General features: G+C 45.1%; 1 protein-coding gene across 1 annotated transcript in view; it reads left to right on the top strand.

Annotated features, from left to right (window-relative positions):
* Nucleotides 1-9,300: 9,300 nt before the first annotated feature.
* The window catches only part of LOC124795868 (zinc finger and SCAN domain-containing protein 12-like), an 83,233-nt gene continuing 79,354 nt past the window's right edge, over nt 9,301-13,179 (top strand). The window contains exons 1-2 of the mRNA XM_047259950.1: nt 9,301-9,407; nt 11,823-12,020. Coding sequence (XP_047115906.1) covers nt 9,301-9,407; nt 11,823-12,020 — 305 coding nt within the window. The remainder of the gene's footprint in view (nt 9,408-11,822; nt 12,021-13,179) is intronic.

The following is a 13,179-nucleotide window of genomic DNA, read 5'->3' as shown; positions in this document are numbered from 1 at the left end:
CGTGGCAGATGAGAGGAAACGCAGGTACTAACCAAAAGCCCGAAGAACTATCTCACTGAAGATGTCCTTTTCGGGAATCCATGTTGATTTTTATAGATGAGATTTTCGTTCTTTGAGAACCTCATAATATGTGAGGATAAAACTGGTTTCATAATTCTACCACAGGTAGAGGTAAGTAAAAGGAGAAACGCTTTTGAAGAAATTTAAAATATTACATCAAGAAAAGGCGATTTTGTTTTACAAAACAAATATTTCTGAGCTTGCTACGGATGATGGCCACACAAACAAACTTGCCCTGTAGAATACTTTATAGTAGGTTCATAGTGTGACTTCCTTTTGCGAATTCCATCGCTCTCGACATGCCGAAGTTTGATGACAAGATGCAGAGCTCGTCTCCGACACAGACAGTACAATAGGCGGCTGTCGGCAAAGTTGTTCGATCGACCATTGCCGCGCCTCTCATCCCTGACAGGTTCCGGGTTATAAAATATTTGAACATTTTAATGAAACCGGATTGTATCCCTATTGTCTGCCTCCTGATTGTCTCCTGCTTGCTATTTAATTTTCCTCTCTTTTAATTGCTTCTCGTTGTTGCGTCGGCTCCGCCAACGACAGAGCCTTGTTCTCGTCGCGTTTCTCAATTTTCCTCTCCTCCCAGCACGCGTAAGGGTTGAGCGTTGGAGACTGGGGGTGAGAGGGGCAGGGGGAAGAGACTTAAGACGGTAGCCCCGAGTCAGGGAGGATGCTTCGAAGAAGGCAGCAGAACGCTAGGAAGGGGGCGGAAAAGAATCCGCGTCGGAAATGTGCCGCGCGCTGTTTACCTTAATTAATGTAGGTGGGTATGCCCCTAGAGGAGAAAGGAAACGCACAGCGCTCCCAGGTGGGACTATGCAGAGGTAAACGCCACGGACTGGGTTACTAATTAAACACCTGCTGCCCCTGTGATATATGCAACCGCGCTTCCCACGGCCGGCAAAAATGCCGGTCCCTCCCCGCACAGTAGTGGCGTGTTTATTTGGTCTGGGCGGTCGGTGCAGCAGAGAGTTTGTTTGTGCACGTGTGTGAGCGAGCGCGAGCGCATTTGTTTTGCGAAAGGGCGAATGCGGTTTCAGAGGCGCAGAACTGCAGCGGACACGCTGCAGATACAGAAGACGAACGAGCGGGAAGGTTGAACTGCTCGTAAATATGCTGGCGCCAGAGAACAGCTCCTCTCGTTGCAACTGTGTGTCAACCCAGGGGAATTGAAGATTTATGGACTGCTAAACTGTGATTCGGTGTTTCACTGGTGAAATCAATGCGAGGGCTAGTCATAATGTTCTAATTCCGGTTCGAAAGAACGTAATTAATTATTTGTTTGTAGGTATACGTCTGCAGCCCTGGGCACATTAAAAACTCCGCGCTGCAGTACCGTAGCACGCCATTAGAGTAGCCGAAAAGATAGTCGTGCATCCGATTGATAGGGCAGAGATACGGAGTCCCAAACAGTTTTTGATAGCAAAATGTTTCCTTCTTTATGACCGGTTTTGACCTGTTAGGTCATCGTCAAATGCGTCTGTCTTCTTCACTAGTAAAAGAAACATAATAAACTTTTAGCCAATACAGTCGTCGTCAAATATAAAAAAACATGATAATAGTGTGCAGTCCTGCACGCAGGGGAGGGGATCGGGGCAGCAGCCCCGCCCCCCCCTCTCCACAACCGAAATGTTAGCGCGTACACCAGATACAATGGAAATTTTCTGGTACCAAAATGCTTTCTTAATATTATTCATTCTTGATTGTGACTGAAAATCACTTGAAAGGAGTTAAAGATGCAAAGAAGTTGATGAAAAACAGCAGAGGAGTATTCACGAAAGTATATGAGGCTTCAACTCTTGTGCCGATCGTGGTGTCCACGCGGTTCTAGGCGCTGCAGTCCGGAACCGCGCGACTGCTACGGTCGCAGGTTCGAATCCTGCCTCGGGCATGGATGTGTGTGATGTCCTTAGGTTGGTTAGGTTTAAGTAGTTCTTAGTTCTAGGGGATTGATGACATCAGATGTTAAGTCCCATAGTGCTCAGAGCCATTTGAATCAGTTTTTGAAGCTTCAACTCTTGTAAAGCAGAGTAGGTGGTCGACAGTTTCATAACGTTACAAAATCTGTATTTGCATTAAGATTTCGGCGTAGTTGAAAATAGACCATTGAAAGAGAGTTTGAGTTAATTAGCTTCCTTTGTCTCCAATCTCAGTGTCATACTTAGCCATAGAAAGAGAAATTCTGGTGCAGCATTGCGAGTGATTTTGACTGTACTTTGCAACCTTCTGTTAGTTTCTTTGAATTTTTCGAGGTATTTGCTTTTCTAGTGAGTATCACGTGAGACCTAGACTTCAGTAACATAGCTGTAAATTAAATGAATTTTTTTATAGTAGTTACGCGAAAATTTTAGCTATTAACACGCTTATGGATAATTGGAGGCTAATGAAAACAGCAAATCAATTCCTGTGTTCCCGTCTGATCTATCAAAATGTTTAATCGAATCTGTATTGGCCGGCCGGGGTGGCCGAGCGGTTAAAAGCGCTACAGTCTGGAACCGCACGACCGCTACGGTCGCAGGTTCGAATCCTGCCTCGGGCATGGATGTGTGTGATGTCTTTAGGTTAGTTAGGTTTAAGTAGTTCTAATTTCTAGGGGACTGATGACCATAGCAGTTAAGACCCATAGTGCTCAGAGCCATTTGAACCATTTTTTTTTTTTTTTTGAATCTGTATTAATACTGTAATACAAAATGTCACACTAAATAAAATTAGTTTTCTGATTTGGGCCCATCCCCGAAAAATAATCCTGCGTGCGGGACTCATAGTGTGATAAACAGTAGGGTCATTTGCGTTTCTACAGAAATACACGGATAAAGGAGTGTTCTCAACTGTCAAAGTAATGAAATTTACAGCTTTGTTGCAATGTTCAACGTAAGTTCACATCTGAAGATGTACAGTACCTGAAAGAAACGGCTAATCGGTGTAAAAATATTGAAATTAAACTGCAACAAAAGACATTTCAAAAGTTTTTTTGCTGTTGCAAGGAAATGTTTATTCCAGGAAAGAGCCACCTACCCAATAATTTGTAAGCAGGGAAACTTTATTGATCCGCCGCTGTAAACAAATTTTGTTTATGCATTTTAAGAGATTTTCAATTGAAATATTATAAGCATTTCGAACTCCTGTTATTACGCCCTCGTTGATCATATTTCATCCAAGTAAAACACTTCTTTTCCCTTTTAATTTCTTTGGCAACTCTGACATGTCACTGACTATGTGCAGTTCTTTTACGTTTTTCTAGATTGGAAGATTGGCGTTTACAGACTTTCGGCAGGGAGTAAAAATAGTCGTGTTATAGTGCACTGAAATAAGTGTACGCGGTGCCATTCATGCATGTTTCCAGCTCAGCAGTGAATACCACGAAAAGAAAGAAGACGAAAAGGCTGGTTTCTCTCGGTGCTGTCATATTCCTGCGTGAATAGGCTGTCCCCAAAAAACCACTCTGGTCCGCTTCTCATCCGTTGCGCTACTCAAAGGCGGAGTGACGCTCGAGTGGCACCCGGGCTAAAAGCCAGGAACACGTCCGGAAGTTTTGCCTTATTAGGTATTCGCCATCTCGGGCCGCGAGCCGGCAAATTCTATCACAGTAATCCAAATTGAAAGTCAACAGATTACAGCGAAAAGCCAACACCGTCTCCTGGCGAACCAAGAATGAGATTATAAAAGCGCAGGAGCGACACCGAAGGAAAACTTCCCCCGCATGTGGACTCTACACGCCTGCAACCTCTACCTCCGCTTTCTAAAAGTCAAAGAAAACAACTGGAGGAAAATGTGCAAAGAGCAACATGTTCCACTTTGTTACAAATTTGGGCCTCTAGTTTGACTCTTGCACAAGCATTTAATCGTACTTAAAAACAGGAACTCCTGACATTGATTTATTTCTTTGTCAGAATGGCACTCTAAGCAAAAAATCTTACTTTTTCTTTTTAACTCCCATCATCTAAGCCGCGTTATTTGCCCCTTTCGACATCTTGACTTGTCTTCTGGGATTTTATTTTGTAGTTTACTGGCGTTCATCTGCGGAGAACCTCTTCTTTCCTTATCTTATTACTTTCTCTAATTTTCAATCTAGTTACAGAGCACCACATCTCAGATTTCTTTCCTTCGCGGTTTTATCACAGTCCTCGATTCACTATCCATATAAAGCTGTGCTCCAAAGGTACATTTTTTACAAATTTCCTCCTCAAATTAAGGCCTATGTTCCTTACTGGTAGAATTCTCTTGACCAGGAAAGTCCTCTTTGCCTATACCAGTCTGCTTTCTGTGTCCTCCTTACTTCGTTCGTCATGGGTTATTTGCTTCAAAGGTAGCAGGATTCCTTAACTTCACCTACTTTGCCATCACAAATTTTGACATATAGTTCTTCGCTTTTCTCAATTCTACTGTTTCTCATTACACATCTCTTTCCAAAATTAATCACTAAATTGCTCATTCCGTTGAGTGGGGCCTGTAATTCTTTTTCATTTTATCTGAGGAGAGAAATGTCATTAATGAATCCTGTCAGTGATATTCTTTTACCCTGATTCTTGAACTTTCCTTTTATTGCAATCTTGCTTCTTCAATGTCTAGATTGAACAAAAGATGCATCCCTATCTTACACTCTTTTCAATCCGAGCACTTCTTGTCTTTCAATCCGATTATTCCCTCTTGATTCTTGTACATTCTACATATTACCCGTATTTTCCTGTAGTTTGCTCCTATTTTTCTCAGAATTTCGAACATCTTACACCCTTCCATAAAGCAGAACGCTGTTCTAGGTCGAAAAATTCTAGAAACGAGCCTTGATTGTTTCAATTATCAAGCACAGTGCCATAACTGCTCTCTGGTGCCTTTACCCTTCCTAAAGAGAACCTGATCGTCATCTAATAGTTCTTGAATTTTCTTTTCCATTATTCTGTGCATTACTCTTGTCAGCAACTTGTATTCATGGGCTTTCAAGCTGATTGTGATGACAGTTCTCGCACTTACCAGCACTTGCTATCTGCGGGATAGTACGGATGATATTTTTCTGGAAAACTGGTTGTATGACTCCAGTATCACAGCAACATAGTAACTGGAATATTCGTTTGGTCGCCACATCCTCCATTGATTTTACAAATTCCGAAAAATCCCTTCTGCTTTATTTGATTGGAAATTTTCCAAAGCTCTCTCCAACTCTACCTCAATTACTGGATCTTCTGCACCTTTCATACGGACCACTGCTTCTGTCTTTGCCACATCATCACACTAGGCTTACTTTTTGTAGAGGACTTCAGTGTAGGGCTACGGTTTCCACCTGTCCACCTCTCCCCTGAGCTTAACAGTGAAATCTCCATTGCACTATTAATATTGCTGCCCTTGCTACTAATTTCGTCGAAGATTGTCGTGACTCTTCTATATGCTGAATCAATCCTTCCGATGACCATTTCCTTGTCGATTTCTTTGTATTTTCCCTGCAGTCACTTCGTGTTAGTTTCTTGGCGGCTCCTGGGGGTGCAGCCGTCCGTCGTCTGAGATTAAGACGACGGAAACCAGCCTCCGGAGGTCCTGTAGTCACGTTACAGTGACCAGTGGGCAGTTGCCATTGGCCCGCCTAATTAGTAGGGCGGCTTTACTTTGAAGCTACGGCGGGTTAAGACGGCGCGTAATACTAAGCGATTGCCCGGAAGAGCCGGCCTTTGATCTCTGCTTCGTGTTTGTTGTGGCTTCCGCAGGCCGGACGCACAAAAAAGAAGCGGTAGCGGTAGAGAGAGAGCGAGCGAGGTGGCCACCAGGAAGTCTCCTCCTGCAGGGGGAGACGGCGTAAGGTTTCGGCCCGCACCCGCAGTTCCGTCGTCGGGATGATTGTGTTTAACCTGCTGTTCTTCCCACTGATGGCTGCTATAAGACAAGACTCCACACAATTTCATCACAGATCAGATCAGATAAGGCATCACTGTGAGGGGAATTGCTCCTCTTCTCGTCCTCCTCCAGTACACTTATCCTATATTGTTAGCGTATACCGCTACATACACGGAGCATATGGCAACCTGGTGCATGGGAAATGGAACTTCCAGAAGGAGTACGGCATAGTGGTGACAACCTTCGTCGGTACTTACGTGTAGTCGCGGTGTCACGTACGTGTAACGGGCTCCAGATTTGTGAAGCAGCCTCCACACCAGATGCGGCACACAGTGCATTGCTCAAACGCGTGGCGCAGAGCGGATATAAAATCGCAGAAATCCATAGAATGTAGCAGAGTGTTCGTAGGTGCACTGCGTGGTTCCAGAGAGTGCGCGCGCGCGTCAATAAAACTAGGAGGCAAGCTCTGAAAATCGCAAGCTTTGCTTTTATAGTTGTTTATCATCACTTGAAGGTGGAAAAACGTAGAAATCATCGTCAGTGGGCCAGACCAACGCAGAGAAATCAAACCGCCTAACTTCAGTTTATTACAATTTTGCTGCTTTTGATTACCAAAGCCTCACAAACATATGTATTTACAGTGGCCAAAATGTTTAACTCTATTCGTTAATTATTGCACCAGTAGGTGACAATAATTTCCATGGCAACTGAACATCCGGAGGGCAAAGTGAATAACTCCAATTTTCTTATATGTTTTTTTATAGCATTTTCTTTTTTATATTTAATCTAAATATTCCATTCGTCCCCCTTAATACTGATTTTACGTGATCACGCCATTTAATATCACTGTTAGTATTACCACAAAATACTTATATGTAATGATAACAAAATCGTTTGCATATTATAAATGAAACTTGTACATACACAACTCTGGCTATCATGCTTTCGCAGTCCGGAACCGCGGGACTGCTACGGTCGCAGGTTCGAATCCTGCCTCGGGCGTGGGTGTGTGTGATGTCCTTAGGTTAGTTAGGTTTAAGTAGTTCTAAGTTCTAGGGGACTTATGACCTAAGATGTTGAGTCCCATAGTGCTCAGAGCCATTTGAACTTTTCATGCTTTCAGTACCAACAAAGGGCCGGCCGCTGTGGTCGAGCGGTTCTAGGCACTTCAGTCCGGAACCACGCGGCTGCTACGGTCACAGGTTCTAATCCTGCCTCGTGCTTGAATGTGTGTGCAGTCCTTAGGTTAGTTAGGTTTAAGTAGTTCTAAGTCTAGGGGACTGATGACCTCACATGTTAAGTCCCATAGTGCTTAGAGCTGTTTGTACCGTCTTGAACAACCAAGGCTTTATTGATGTATGGCCAGGAAAAGAAGATTCTCGCGCCTCACACGAAGTGGCTACATGCCTGAAACAGCACATAACAAACATAGCAAAAGCCCACAAACATATTCTGACGTACTCTGATATGTGGGTGATCAGAATCGAAACATAAAAACTGAGTTAACTATGATGAAGCTTCCATAAAGCACAAAAATCAAAGCGGATATTATAAATTTAAAGGTTTTAACGTCTGGGTACAGCTATCTGCCAAATGACTTCGGCTTCATGGTGACTGAATATAAAGTGAAAAAGACACAAAACATCTTCCCACCAGTGACTGGTACAACATAATTCGTTACTGCAAGACAAAGAACCTTCATGTAGTAATTGAAATGAATCATAATGAGTTTTTTGTCTACAAGACTCTTGAAGATGCTATAAGAAACGTCAAGAAGACAGTCGATGGCTTACCTGTAATTGGTTTGACGGACGAAGGATTCGACTGGAGAGGTGCCTTACTCTCTACAGCACAGTACCACATTTGCGAGGATCTTTCATTCCTTGTAGTGAACCTAAAGGAATCTAGAACAGGTTGCCAACATGAATTTGCGAATATAAATCAGGATGCCCTACACTCACATATTCGTCACATCAGCAACGGAAACAGGACCGATCTCATGCTCCTGCCGAAATATAGTCCTCCTGTGAACGATGACTACTACAAGTTAGTGAGCACTCGTCAGGAACACAACGGCCAAGAGTTAGAGAACTCTGTAACATTTATTGTGATGATTACCCACATTGGAAGTTAAAGTGAAATAAAAAGAAAACTTTTTCAGTTGACAAAGTGACTAACTCTTGAAAAATACAAATTCTACGTTGTTCTGTGATTCAATGATTATATGTGTTGTGTTTTCGTCAAATTTGTACATCACACAAAATTAACATCGCAATAATGTGATGAACAGAAATTTGAGCTATAATTAAAGACGAATTTTCGCGATGAATTTAACTTTAATCTCAGTTTTGTCAGTTTCTGATCCACTGGAATTAGTCAGTATGGCCTCGGAGTGGCACAGTGGAGATAGTATTCTAAGTGACATACGTCTCGGTAGTGATCAGTAACGTTTCAATGGTAAGATTCGCTGATGACATTTCTATCGTCTGTGACAACCAGGTTGACTTACAGGACATATTGAATAAAATGAATTGTCTACTGAGTACAGAATACGGACTGAGAGGAGGTAAACAATTATAAGACATTGACAAAAGAAGGGACAGGATGATACGACATGTTTCAAGATAGCAGGTAGTAATTACCATGCACAAGGGGGGTCTGTAGAGGTTAAGAACTGTAGGGGAAGACAGATATTGGAACATGTCCAAGAAAATATGGAGCAAGTTGGATGGGAGTGCTACTTGAGATGAAAAGATTGGTACAGGAGAGAAATTCGTGACTGACTGTATCAAATCAGTCAGAAGTTGGATGATCCTAAAAATGTGATTGAAGGTTTTAACATTTTTACCAAATATTTTTGAGAGGTTTTAGACACGTAGCCATTTGAGTTCTTTCAAAGATGCAGTGAAAAGTATACATTCTTTATTTAAAATTTTCTGTATTACCAATGCATTTTGTGAGATAAAAATCATTAACAAGTTCTTGAAAAGAGGCACAGTACTCATAGGGAAGAATATGATGTTCTCCTTCGAGGGTTGACTGCGACACCTGACGTGGAGAATCAGGACTGAAGAGGTCGGAGGTGATTAGGGGGCCGATGGTTCAGCATAGTTTTGCACTCAGGAGTGCAATCAGCGTCGTGTTTTGTTGTATGCCAATCATTGTATTTCGGATTCCGCAGTTCCGTTTGTGCTCGGTACAGGTGTGTTAAGGTTTTTATTTCCTGATGATTCCAGCTGAAACTTAGTTTGAGATATAACGCAAATTAATCTACACGCTTCCTGGCGGAACACTACTGCCTCGTTCTGGCTTGGTAGCGAGAAACGCGGTCCAGACAGAGAGCGCACGAACGAACCGTTTCCTTTGATGTACCGCCATCTCTCCGAACTTGTTCGTTGTTGCTCGACGATGGGCAGAGAGGTGCGGTTTGTCGCCAACACCGGACGCAACGCACAGCGCTGCGCCGAAACTATTTCGTTGGATTTGCGCGGCGCGGTGCTTTCGGCGTGGACGCGGTAGGACGAAAGCGACTGTGCTACGTGATATAACTGCGCTGCTGTCTGCAAAAGAGCTATCAGTCGGAGGAATGGATAAACTCTCTGTATAGCAATCACATTGTGAAATGTTGTGGTACAGTTTTCTTTAATGTTCGCAAGCTGCACTGCAGCAACCAGGACAAGCTCATTAAAATCCTGTTCGCTGTACCACGACGCCATCTCATAAAATATAATGCTAAAATACTAAAAAATGCGACATTTCGGCCATGTTCCAGCACTCTTCCTCAGGGCAAAGACTAACTGGGGAGTGGCTGCTTTAGCACATGACTACATCTACATAGGTATTCCGCAAGCCACAATACGGTACGTGATGGAGGGTATCCTACATACCAATTCCTGTCATTTCCCCTCCTGTTCCACTCGAAAATAGAGCCAGCCTCCGTATGAGCCCTAGTTTCTCGTATATTATCTTCGTGGTCCCTGCGCGCGCTGTATGACGAAGGCGGTAGAATCGTTCGGTAATCAGCTTTAAACGCCGGTTCTCTAAATTTTCTCAATAGTGTTTCTCGAAAAGAACGTTGCCTTCCCTCCAGCGACTGCCATTTGAGTTCACGAAGCATCTCCGTAGCACTCGACGTGTTGTTCGAACGTACCGTAACAAATCTAGCAGCCCGACTCTGAACTGCTTCATATCTTCCTTCAGTCCCACCTGGTACGGATCCCAAACACTCGTGCAGTAATCAAGAAAAGGTCGCATCAGCGTCCTATATGCGGTCTCCTTTAAAGGTGAGCTACTTTTTCCTAGGCATGCCGGAGTGGCCGAGCGGTTCTCTAAAGTCTGGAAACGCGCGGAAGGTACGGTCGCAGGTTCGAATCCTGCCTCGGGCATGGATGTGTCTGATGTCTTTAGGTTAGTTAGGTTTAAGTATTTCTAAGTTCTAGGCGACTGATGACCTCAGAAGTTAAGTCCCTTAGTGCTCAGAGCCATTTGAACCATTTTTGAACTTTTTCCTAAAATTCTTCGAATAAACCGGAGTTTTCCTACCACAGTTTTCACATGCTCGTTCCACCTCATATCACTTTGAACGTTACGCCCAGATCTTTAATCAACAAGCACATGAGCTACTAGTAGTTACCTGACGTTGCCTGCGTATGTATTCATTCGAATCTTCTTCTCGCTCCTTCTTTCACCTCGCTTCTACTTCCTCCAACCGCCACTATCTTGTCCACGTCGTCGTACCCCTCTCTCCGTCCATGTCCTCCTCCTGCCCCTTTCTCTGTCCATCTGCTCTTCCACCTTTCTCTGTCAAGCTCCTCCTGCGGCTGTCCCTCTCCCTCCCTCTCTCTCTCTCCCTCCTTCTCTTTCGCTTCTCTGTCCATCTCCGCTTTCTGTCCATTTCCCCACCCTTCTCACTGTCCATCTCGTCCTGCTCCCTGTTCATCTCCTCCTACCCCCTTCTCCCACCACGTTATCACCCTCACCCTATTAGGTGGTTGCTGGTTGTTACTCCCATATTATTTCTTTCCAGAAAGTAAATAATGTGTGCACCAAATTCGGCTGAAATTGATCCTGGGATTACGAGGAGCTATTTTCCAGTGGATTTGCCCTCGTTGGCACATGTGAGATATATTTTACATGTACTTGAAAGATTCCAAACGTATTTGCACACATGTTTCACTTGTATCTCTAGTGAAATTTCTCCCTGCACTCTTGTTTTCACTTAGCAGGTCTGAAATTGTTTTCATATACTCCTACAATGGGCAACGGCCTTACCGCAGCGGATACACCGGTTCCCGTCAGATCACCGAAGTTAATCGTAGCCGGCACTTGGACGGGTGCCTACCCTGGCCGCCATGCGCTGTTGCCATTTTCCGTGGTGCACTCAGCCTCATGATGCCAATTGAGGAGCTACTCGACCGAATAGTAGCGGCTCCGGTCAAAGAATACCATCGTAACGACCGGGAGAGCGGTGTGCTGACCACACGCCCCTCCTATCCGTATCCTTGGCTGAGGATGACACGGCGGTCGGATGGTCCCGATGGGCCATTTGTGGCCTGAAGACGGAGTGCAAATACTCCCACAATGACAAATTACCTGTCATCTCACCTGTCAATAAGGTGACCTTGCCATTCAGGGTGTTGCATTTTTTCCAGCAGAGTCGTTTGCCACCGCTGGTGGGAGTGCCATCAGAATGTGTGGGGTGTGTTGTGACTGGGTTCGTTCTGGGCGTTGCAGACGTGCTACGAGATGGAGCGCTACCTGAAGGAGGAGCCCCGCGCGCAGCGGCCGCGGTCGTCGCCCTCCGCGCAGCAGGAGGCGGCCCTCGGCAGCCCCGCGCCGCCCCCGCCGCCCCCGCAGCCGGCGGCGCCCGCAGCCAGCCCAGCCCCCGCCGCCGCCACCGCCGCCGTCAGCAGGAAGGCGCCGGCCGCCAGCCCGCTGCCGGCCGTCCCCTCGGCCACGTCTTTCGCCAGCGTGCCCGGCGTCTCCAAGCACCACCTCCACCACACCACCACCGCCGCCTCCCCCACCACCACCTCCAGAGCTGCGATCGCCTCCAGCGCTCTCAGCACGCCCACCTCCCGGCAGCACCGCCGGCACCACGACGACGACGTCGGACATATCTCTGCCAGGTGAGAACCGGTGCAAACTGATACAGTTATGATACAGTATCATTCAGATATTGGCTTAGTTTTCTCTTCACAGCTCGCACAACTAAGCAGCGTGTCATTTGAAGAAGTATCTTTCTACTCACGTTGACACGTAAAATAAAATAAACAAATGAAAGAACACGTGAAGTATAATAAACAATTTTTTTCAGTCAAAAGTGTTTGTTTTACTATTTACTACACTGCACGATGTACACTGAAGAGCCAAAGAAACTGATACACTTGCCTCATATCGTGTAGGGCTCCCGCGAACACGCAGAACTGCCGCAACACGACGTGGCCTGGATTCGACTAGAGGAAATTGACACCGTGAATCCTGTAGGGCTGTTCATAAATCCGTAAGAGTACTTGGGGCGGAGATCTCTTTTGAACAGCACGTTGCAAGGCTTCCCAGATACGCTCAATAATGTTCATGCCTGGGGAGTTTGGTGGCCAGCGGAAGTGTTTAAACTCGGAAGAGTGTTCCTGGAGCCACTCTATAGCAATTCTGGACGTGTGAGGTGTCGCATTGTCCTGCTGGAATTGGCCGGAATGCACAATGGACATGAATGGATGCTTATGTACGTGTCACTTGTCAATGTCGTATCTAGACGTATGAGGGTTCCCATATCATTCAGTCGTCGTTGGTCCCGTTCTTGCAGAATCTTTTTCCGGGCCCTCCGATATCGGATATTTGATGTTTAATCGGATTCTTGATGTTCACGATACACTCGTGACATGGTCGTACGGGAAGATCCCCACTTCATCGCTACTTCGGAGATCCTGCGTCCCATCACTCGTGCGCCGACTGTAACACCACGTTCAAACTCACTTAAACCTTGATAACCTGCCGTTTTAGCAGCAGTAACCGATCTAACAACTGCGCCAGACGCTTGATGTCTTATATAGGCGTTGATGATCGCAGCGTCGTATTCTGCCTGTTTACACATCTCTTTATTTGAACACACATGCCTATACGAGTTTCTTTGCCGCTTCAGTGTGCCTCCATCGTCATGTGTAATTCGATTATCGTACAACAAGGGTAATGTAATGAAATCGAATTTAGTCGATGCTGACGGAATTAGATAAGCAGAAAGTCATGTTACCACCGTAAGCTGCTTTTCGTGAATAATGCTTTATTAAC

This window comes from Schistocerca piceifrons, chromosome 4 (genome assembly GCF_021461385.2).
Source record: "Schistocerca piceifrons isolate TAMUIC-IGC-003096 chromosome 4, iqSchPice1.1, whole genome shotgun sequence".
NCBI lineage: Eukaryota > Metazoa > Arthropoda > Insecta > Orthoptera > Acrididae > Schistocerca > Schistocerca piceifrons.
The sequence above is the reverse complement of the archived record's forward strand: the minus strand, read 5'-3'. Positions and strand labels throughout refer to the sequence as shown.